The sequence below is a fragment of the Erpetoichthys calabaricus genome, chromosome 1 (assembly GCF_900747795.2).
Source record: "Erpetoichthys calabaricus chromosome 1, fErpCal1.3, whole genome shotgun sequence".
Classification (NCBI taxonomy): domain Eukaryota; kingdom Metazoa; phylum Chordata; class Cladistia; order Polypteriformes; family Polypteridae; genus Erpetoichthys; species Erpetoichthys calabaricus.
The window spans coordinates 139,286,305-139,295,923 of NC_041394.2; the positions used below are offsets into that span (position 1 = coordinate 139,286,305).

At 37.6% G+C, this 9,619-nt stretch overlaps 1 protein-coding gene across 4 annotated transcripts in view; it reads left to right on the top strand.

The window, feature by feature from the left end:
- Window positions 1–9,619, top strand: part of LOC114650673 (leucine-rich repeat transmembrane neuronal protein 4-like) — a 651,592-nt gene that overhangs the window by 207,626 nt on the left and 434,347 nt on the right. For 2 of the 4 annotated variants that reach the window (XR_007934190.1, XM_051923490.1), the window contains exon 2: window positions 4,032–5,618. Coding sequence is in view for 3 of the 4 variants with exons in the window: in XM_051923490.1 (XP_051779450.1) it covers window positions 4,032–5,575 (1,544 nt within the window). In the remaining variant the exon portion in view is untranslated. The remainder of the gene's footprint in view (window positions 1–4,031; window positions 5,619–9,619) is intronic. The other 2 variants (XM_051923483.1, XM_051923487.1) reach the window with 1 other exon arrangement.

Consider the following 9,619-nt stretch of genomic DNA (forward strand, 5'->3'; position numbering starts at 1 on the left):
TATCAATTTAAGGCATCTGATTGTAATTAACTTCATGGAGAGGGGGGAGAGAGAAAGACAGCAATGCTATTTCTTATTTGTCCTTTGTACCTCTACAACTATAAGTGGCAACATAACAATAAGCTCCACAACCATACTCCTGTAACAATATAATGGTCCACGGAATGGCCAAACTATTCCAAATACCATAGCTGCTTTAGCGTTGTTCCTCTCAATGCACCACTCAGAGTATTTATCCTACTGTATCTGAGTGTGGAATCACAGCTCTACAGCAGCTGATCAGAAAGAAAATTATCAGTATACAGCATCAAGCACATGCTGCCTCAGCCATACGCACAGTCCGCTCTCATACAACAAACGCTTCAGTGCCTTTCCTGTACGGACCTCGCGGTTCAGAAACAGTTTCATCCCAAGAACTATAAACACACTCAATCAGTCCATCAAGTGCTTCTTGTAGAAATGTTTGTACTTATTAGTACAATTACCTCACTGTAAACTTGTGATACAATTATAATATTGCACAACCTGAGCCACTTTATAAAGAGCATATTTACATATGATGACAATATCATTTTTAAGATGAAATACAGCAAAATATGTTTATTACATTATACAGATAAAATGTTAACATCATTTAAATAATCTATATTGTTAATAATTAAACATGTGAGGACACAATGGAGCAGCATGCATTACTTTTCACACTGACCGGGATTTATGGAGCGGAAGAATGTGGAAGTTGGCGTTCGCACAGATTTATGCATCTGGATTTTTTGTACGTACGCACATTTCCGCTTTTGTCCGTATGCCATGTTTTAGTGTGAATTCTACGCATGGCATTATGTATGAGGCCCCAAGAGATGGTTTTAAAGTCAGAGACAAAAATATGTCAAAACCAAAAGATCAAGTATATAAAAATGAGAGTCAAAAAGCCTAGCTAGCTGCAAGGGTCTTCTGCATGTTTTAAGAGCAGGAGCTCTTATCCTTCTTCACTTTGAATAAACCTTTTGGTTGCAGGCGATACTGCAGTTTTCTATTTGATGTATCACACAGTGTCCTCCATTGCTGGTAGTTGATTTAGTCAATGCCATCTGTAGCAAGATAAACGCATGACTTTTTTTTTGGTCTCACGCTCATGCTCATGCACTTGGTATTCCTTACCAATGCTTTTACTAATGGCATCATCTAACTCCAACAGTGACACAGTTTTCAGATTGCTCCAGCCTTTGTTATAGTCATTCCCCGGGCAACAGGTCCATGTTATAGAAAGCAGAATTTACTGCAAGATGAGAGCAGTGAGCGTATAGACTAGAGCTCAGATCTGGATGTTTGCAAAGGTTTTAAAGGAAGGAGTAGATGCTTTGCCATCGGGTTTTAGTCGACAATTGCTGCAAAGTTTTGTCCATTATTGTTGCCCATCATTGAGTTATGGTCCTTTATCCCTAAGCAAGTATTTAGATCTCTGGGTGTCACTTTGTTATTAATAAAATTAATAATAAGGCCCTGTTAAGAGATAACTGACACTCTTGCTGGAATTAGAAACATATTGCTTTTTAGCATGTTCATTGGTGCCAAAGCATAGCAAAATGGGTAACACCAGTCTGTCCTACAACACTGTAGATTGGCCTTTCTCCACCGTAACTCAGTGATTGGAGATGAACATGGCATCTTGTGTGATCCCCACTGTCATGATAGCAGTAGTTCTATCATCTGTCGTAATGTGCCATCAGAATGAAAATGTAGCTCTGTTTTATTCTTGCGACTAACTTATAGTGCCATAAAAAGTGAGAGCTAATGTATTTTGTCTTTTTCCCAGCATGAAAGAAAAATAATGCAAGTAAAAAACTCAAACTAAGTTATAGGAAAAAAAAATCATACAGTATTCATGATATGTAAAGAGTGTTATCAGACAGACAGAAAGTGCCACTTTGTTCTGCTAATCAACAAAACATTTACAGTGAAGGACTGTAAAACAAAAAGATAAGCAGGAAGTGAACATAAAAGAAACCTCAAACTAACTGATCAAAGCTAAAGTGTACATAAATTCAAAATCAACAAGGAAAACCCAGTAAATAATGTAGAAAAGATACAGAATTAAAAGAACAGCTTTAAAACGACACAAAATCAAAACAGATAAAGACAAATTCATACAAAGGTTAATATATGCAAATTTAGAATTGGGTAAAAATATGCATGGACAAAAATATAAACCACAGCAAAGCCCATCATAGTAGATGAAACACTCAATATTTTAATTTCCTGAAAGTGTGTTAAATAGAGGACTACTTCAGGGGCAGGTTCAGTTAGAGACGTTTAGGCTGAATGTGTTTTTAGAGAATGTCTTCAATTGCACAATGGCTAGAATACAAACAATGTAACTAGCAAATGAATAAATAGAAAATAAAAAAATAAATTGAAATGCACATTGTGCATTCAAGTATATGAAAAACAAATCTGTACTAATCATGAAGGTGGAAGACCTCTCTGATTAAATATGTAGACATGTAAAAATAATGTATAGAGATGCTAGGGTGAGAATGTGTAACTCATTCACAAGCAAGCTTTCTACTATCCCCTTTTTTGAGGTTATTATATAATTCATGTGCACTGTTATATCAATATTATCCACTTTTTTTTCTCTGTTAGTTTTGCCATATATTTTTTTTGCTTTATCTGTAGTTTTGTATTGGTTTGTAATCTAATTTTAATTGAAGTTTTGTTACTATTTTTTATTGTACATTAATTTACTTGTTATATTCTCCCAGTGAAGTTGTTTTTCTCTCTTTGTGTCTAATTTTACTTTCATCTTTTCAGATTAAATGTTCTCATTTTATTTTAGGGTATATATTTGATTTATATTTATGTACCTTCATTGTATCTTATTTGATGGGTTTTGTACTCTAAATAGTAAAACAATACAGGAATGCAAAAAATGTTAAATGTACAGAATGTGTAGAACAGAGAAGTAATTTTATAAATTAGGTGGTTCAGGATAGATTTAGTGGGCGGCATGGTGGCGCAGTGGGTAGCGCTGCTGCCTCGCAGTTGGGAGATCTGGGGACCTGGGTTCGATACCCGGGTCCTCCCTGCGTGGAGTTTGAATGTTCTCCCCGTGTCTGCGTGGGTTTCCTCCGGGTGCTCCGGTTTCCTCCCACATTCCAAAGACATGCAGGTTAGGTGGATTGGCGATTCTAAATTGGCCCTAGTGTGGGTGTGTTTGTGTGTGTCCTGCGGTGGGTTGGCACCCTGCCCAGGATTGTTTCCTGCCTTGTGCCCTGTGTTGGCTGGGATTGGCTCCAGCAGACCCCCGTGACCCTGTGTTCGGATTCAGCGGGTTGGAAAATGGATGGATGGATGGATAGATTTAGATGTGGATGTTGTACAGGAACATGCATTTTTTAATATGCCATTCACCTGCTCAGTGCATACTCTTTATCTGAATTAAGAATATCCAACAAAAATGGCAGCTTAAGAGTGCAGGTGCTACAAAAGTGAATCAGCACACTTATCTTCTGTATGTGTGAATGAGTGTGGATAGTTAACTATTTGCTTGGTATTTGTGAATTAACACCAAATGTGTTGTATCATGTCATTTTCAAATCCATGCTTTAGCTATACAGTAATACATATAGATTTCTTTGCCCTATTTAAAATGTGAATAATAATGAATTTCTTGAGAATACGGAAGATTTAAACTATACAGTAGGTACATTATACATGTAAAACATAAAATGTCTGAAGAGTTTTGTATGCAATGGTAAATCTTCATTTGTGTCACTTTCAATTGCTTCTTAATGTACTTTTGTGCAAGTTTGTAAATTTTAAAACACAGTGCTGAGTAAAACTGCATTCAAGTAAACATTGGAAGGCTAACTATACTTTAACTTAAATGTTCTTTCTGTCTAAACTATAGAGGAATCCTCAAAAATACCAGTTGAATGGCTTAGATCAGTGCAACAGCAGAATACTCTCAACGCTGAAAGGTGTGCTCTTTTATACTAATTACTTTGTTTGATTTCATTTTTTTACAGGGTTTCTGGCTGGGGACAGGTGGCTGCTTCTCCTGATATTTCAGATATGGCTTCTACTATCATTGTGCCAAGCTGAGCGGCCTTGCCCAAGAAGTTGCCGCTGTGATGGAAAAATTGTCTATTGTGAATCCAATGCTTTTCGTGACATACCACAGAATGTGTCCATGGGCTGCCAGGGACTGTCCTTACGGTACAACAGCCTACAGAAGCTAAGGCCTTACCAGTTTTCTGGGTTAAGCCAGCTCATTTGGCTCTACTTGGACCATAATTATATCACCGTGGTGGATGGGGATGCCTTTCAAGGCATTAGAAGACTGAAAGAATTGATTCTCAGCTCCAACAAGATCTTGCAACTTAATAACCGTACCTTCCATTCTATTCCCAACCTGCGCAATTTGGATCTTTCCTACAATAAACTGCAGGCTCTTCAACCAGAGCAATTTCGTGGGCTGCGCAAACTGCTGAGCCTGCATCTGAGGTCCAATTCTCTCAAGAATGTACCACTTCGAGTTTTTCAGGAGTGTCGAAACCTGGAATTCCTAGACCTTGGCTACAACCGGCTACGTAGTTTAACCCGTAATGCATTTGCAGGTCTTTTGAAGCTAACTGAGCTGCACTTGGAGCACAATCAGTTCTCCAAGATTAACTTTGCTCATTTCCCACGTCTGTTTAATTTGCGGGCCCTCTACCTCCAATGGAACCGAATTCGTTCCATAAGCCAAGGCATCTCTTGGACTTGGAGTTCTCTGCAGAAGCTTGATCTGTCAGGAAATGATATTCAAGCAATCGAGGCCAACATTTTTCAGTGCTTACCCAACCTACAGACACTTAACTTGGACTCTAACAAGCTTAGTAATATCTCGCAGGAAGCAGTTAATGCCTGGATATCCTTGACCACCATTAGTCTCTCTGGCAACGTCTGGGACTGTAGCCATAGCATTTGCCCTCTTGTAGCTTGGCTAAGGAACTTTAAGGGCAATAAAGAATCTGCTATGATTTGTGCCGGGCCCAAGCAGGTTCAAGGGGAAAAACTTATGGAAGCAGTTGATAATTACAGCATCTGTAAAGAGACTCCTCCCCCGGCAACTGAAAGACAGACCCCGCCCACTCAATATCCACCTAGACCAAGGCTTTTCCCCCACCCAACAATGCCTAAACTTGGAAATGATGAGTCTTCGGGAATTCTTCCAAGCCCTTCACCATCTGCTACCCTCACTTATGCCCCACAACCAGACTTTGAACACGTGTCTTTCCACAAGATTATTGCTGGGAGTGTGGCGCTCTTTCTGTCAGTGGCTATGATCTTGCTTGTGATTTATGTGTCATGGAAACGTTATCCAAGCAGTATGAAGCAGTTGCAACAGCACTCACTGGTCCGTAAACGCAGAAAAAAAGCACGGCAGACAGAACGCACCCTCAGCTCCCCATTGCAGGAGTATTATGTGGACTACAAACCCACAAACTCTGAGACTATGGATGTATTGGTCAATGGGACAGGACCCTGCACCTACACCATCTCAGGCTCCAGGGAATGTGAGGTATGATCCATCACCCTCCTAAAATCATTTCTGCTGCTGGGAACGAGAGGTAAATTTTCCAGTGCTTTAGGAAAGGTGGATTTGTTGTTTTGTCAGGATGGAAAATAAGTATTTGGTAGTTTAACTTTTTATCTTAAAATATAAATATTTTCTATAATTAAATAAGGAAAAGTAATTGTATTAAGCCTAAAGTGCGAATACTCTTCTTAAGACATGAAAAACGCAAATTATATTTTCTTACCCTTGGTTTATATGTTCTGTCCGATTTTGTAACAGAAAGCGGTTATTGCCACTAGACAGAAGATTGCAGAGATGACATAGATGTATTGAGTGTGCATGTTCCTTTGAGCAGAGCCATTCTGCATTTATTTTGAACATTAGCATCTAATGAAAGCTTTGTTTGACACTTCATATTATAGCATGGCTTTGGAATAGTTTTAAGTATTGTGATATGGATATAGTGTGTCCGAAAGACAATCAGTGTTGATTGTTCACTCATATTCTCTGTATTCTCATTTACACTTTCACCTGAAAGTATATATTTTAAGGTGCAATGGATTCTGAAGTGATGTTTTCTAAGCTTTTTTCTTTTTATTTGATTGATATTTCAATTTTAGACTCGCATTTTGTTCTAGGTCAACAGCAGACACCTCATTCCTCTGATAATCTCAGTTTAACGTACTTATCACAAATTACTGTACATTGAGGCATGTTTCATATATTTTCCTTACCTGCCATTTTTTGTATGACTTCTGACATGACATGCATTGTACAATGACAATCATTTAGGTGAGATTTTACTCTGTGAACAGGATGTACATAAAAAGCTCTACGGCTGATATTTCAGAACCAAGATTGATATAATTAATCAAGAAGATAAGCACAAAGTGAGAATGGAACTAAACAGATGTTGTGTCTTTGCTATTTAAATTTCTGAGATGCAACATTGGAGTTATTGTTGGGCTATAAGCATGGCTACTGTGATTGAGGGGTTCTTAGGGTCTCCCTTGTACATTTATATCTGATTCATTTTTATGTTTGCTTTGCATTTATTGAAGGGAAAGAAAGGTACAGAATGTTTTTGTAACTCAAATGTTTTGATTTGTGGATTTTCATAGACTGATGGCATGCCAGAAAAATACAAATAACTGCTGTAGCTAAACTAATATTGAAAGCTATTAATTACTTCATATTTTCTTCTACATACATGCATGCATTCATTCTACACAAGTGCATGAACACACACACTTACACACACACGCACACACACACACACACACACACACACACACACACACACACACACACACAGTATACTTCATGAGTCTATGGCTGCCTATTTCTTGTGTATTTCTACATCAGTCATACTAACCCATGTCTGAATGTTTTAGGAATGCAATTATTTTTATTTTTATAGTTTGTGCATTGTCTGAATCACATTAATACTTCTTATATTTTACTGATTTTCTGTTTTTTATTTTTCAAGAGACACTTTTATTTTGTTTGATGAACAATGCTATTTTGGAGCATTGTGTGTCTAGGATGTTGTATTTCTAAGCATTCAATGCAGGTGCTGTTTGACATGTCATCACAGTCACCCTGTAAATTATGGGAGGGCACATTAACTGCATTCAAACTTTATGAAAATAATGAAAAGACTTTGTTGTTGCTAAGATTGAAATAGAATATCTAAATGCACAGGCTTAAATATCTAGAATAACAGAAGAAAAAGAGCCCATGTGGGAAAAAATCCAGTAGATGGCTGAACAATGGAGCAGAGCTCAAAAGCCTAAGCAACTGGTACTGGCCAAAATTATTAAACTAAAACAAGATTTAAAAATTCTTAATTGAAGCAAAAAGCCTTAATAATAACCACAAGTTGTTTTCCAGTCTAATGCTAAATGATGACAATTTCATTGTTATTTATTGGAATCTAGAGACTTGAATGCTGGGTCATGTTTTCCATCATCATAAACAGGCTTTGCGTGATGACATAAGCAGAGCAGTGACATTGTCACGTGACTAGAAACTGGCGTTGTTATCAATAACAGCATGACTGAGACCATGAGAAAGCAAGAGTAGAAGGGTAGTAACTATAAAAAAAATGGCAAAGAAAATTTCTGTGTGATAATGTAAAAATGAACAACAATAAAGAAACACTTTTTAAATAAAATAACTGACGCTACAGAAAAAGTAAAACTTCCCAAAACCATTCACAACAGAGACACATGTGTTTAAGAAGTAGTCAGCAATACTAGAGCTTCAAAGTATTGCACGTTTGCTGCATTTCGACAGCCAGCTGATGTGCTATGTAACAGTGCCAGTGACTATACAATCATTTTTCAGGCATTTTGAGTTTAGCTGCAGTCTGAAAAATTTGATTTCCTTCTTTCATTTTGGTTGCTTTTTAAGTATTGAACATCTGGCTAAATGCTCATTGGTAATCGGCTCTCACACACACACACAAGTTCGCCTCTACAACTTAAGACACAATGAAACCTGTTTGATTTTGTTCAGGTAAGATGCAGACCAGTATGAATGAGTTACTGGGCATGTCAAGGTACATGACTGGCAGTCACAGGAGTGCGCCCCAACCCTGACACACTAAGAGCGAGTAAATGAAGGGTAGGACTGAAAATCACTGGAAAAGATGTGTAGTGTGACATGTTGTAAGATAGTCAAATAGATTTCTGTCACTCTCTAACTAAAATTTGTCTGAAAGGACTTCCAGGAAAAATTCCAATTGGTCATGACAGATAGCAGGACACATAATATGTGACTTTGGCTACAGGAGGATATGAACAAATTCTCATTAAAAATTTGCAAACATGCCTCATCTGCTAATCTATATTGCAGACTGGAAAATTTACCATAAATTAGATGTTACTCACACCTTCACCCAAGACCACCCCGTACCTCATTTTTTCAGTAATTTGTCAATTAGTCAAATTCTTAATCAAACGTTTATAAATGTTTTTTGACACAGTCTGTAGAAATGTACTTTTAAATGTTAGTGTATATCCACAGGCTTACTATTTGTAAAAAAAAAAAAAAAAAAGAATCTTAAATAAGAGTACATGAGTAATGAATATGAACTATTTTAAGTGAATTTCAGTGGAAAGGGCTTCCCTGTAGTGTCCACTCCACTTTCCATGTCAATTACTTAGCAGCAAGTTACAAGCCTACATATTTTTAATGTTCAGCCACCTAGCTCTGAGAGAAGAAAGGCATGCCTTTTATAACTGTGTAATCATTTAGGGTAAAATATTTTCTAAGTTGTTCATTAATTTTTCAAAGCTCACATGCTTTCACCAGTAATAAAAAAAACTTCATTTTAAAACCTTCAAAACAGTTTAAACCTGTTATAAAACGAATGTGCAGAATACAGTGTGTGCACATGCAAAATATTCTTACATAATATTTTAATTCCTATATTCTTTTTGCATTACTATCTATACTAATAAAAGGCAAAGCCCTCACTGACTCACTGACTGACTGACTGACTGACTCATCACTAATTCTCCAACTTCCCGTGTAAGTGGAAGGCTGAAATTTGGCAGGCTCATTCCTTACAACTTACTTACAAAAGTTAGGCAGGTTTCATTTCGAAATTCAAAGCGTAACGGTCATAACTGGAACCTCTTTTTTGTCCATATACTGTAATGGACTGCCCCTCGCTGGCCGTGGGAGGCGGAGTTGCGTATCGCGTCATCACGCCTCCCACATAATCACGTGAACTGACTGTGAACGCAGTACGTAGAAAACAAGGAAGAGCCCCAAAGAGCGCTGAAGAAAACATTCATTACACAATTGAGAAGGCAGCGAAACAATAAGAAGCGAGCGAGTGACGCATGCAAGCATATTCATAAGTGCAGCTACTACGGAAACAAAGCACGGTGTAAACCGTAAGTTTAAATTAAGCTTATAGAAACGCTCCCGCTGCCGTTTGCAATACCATATTCGCGACATACAAGTTTAATGAGAAGACACGAGGTATAAACGAGACTTTGGATCACTTTGTAACAGAGTTAAAATTGCTGTAGCGAGAAA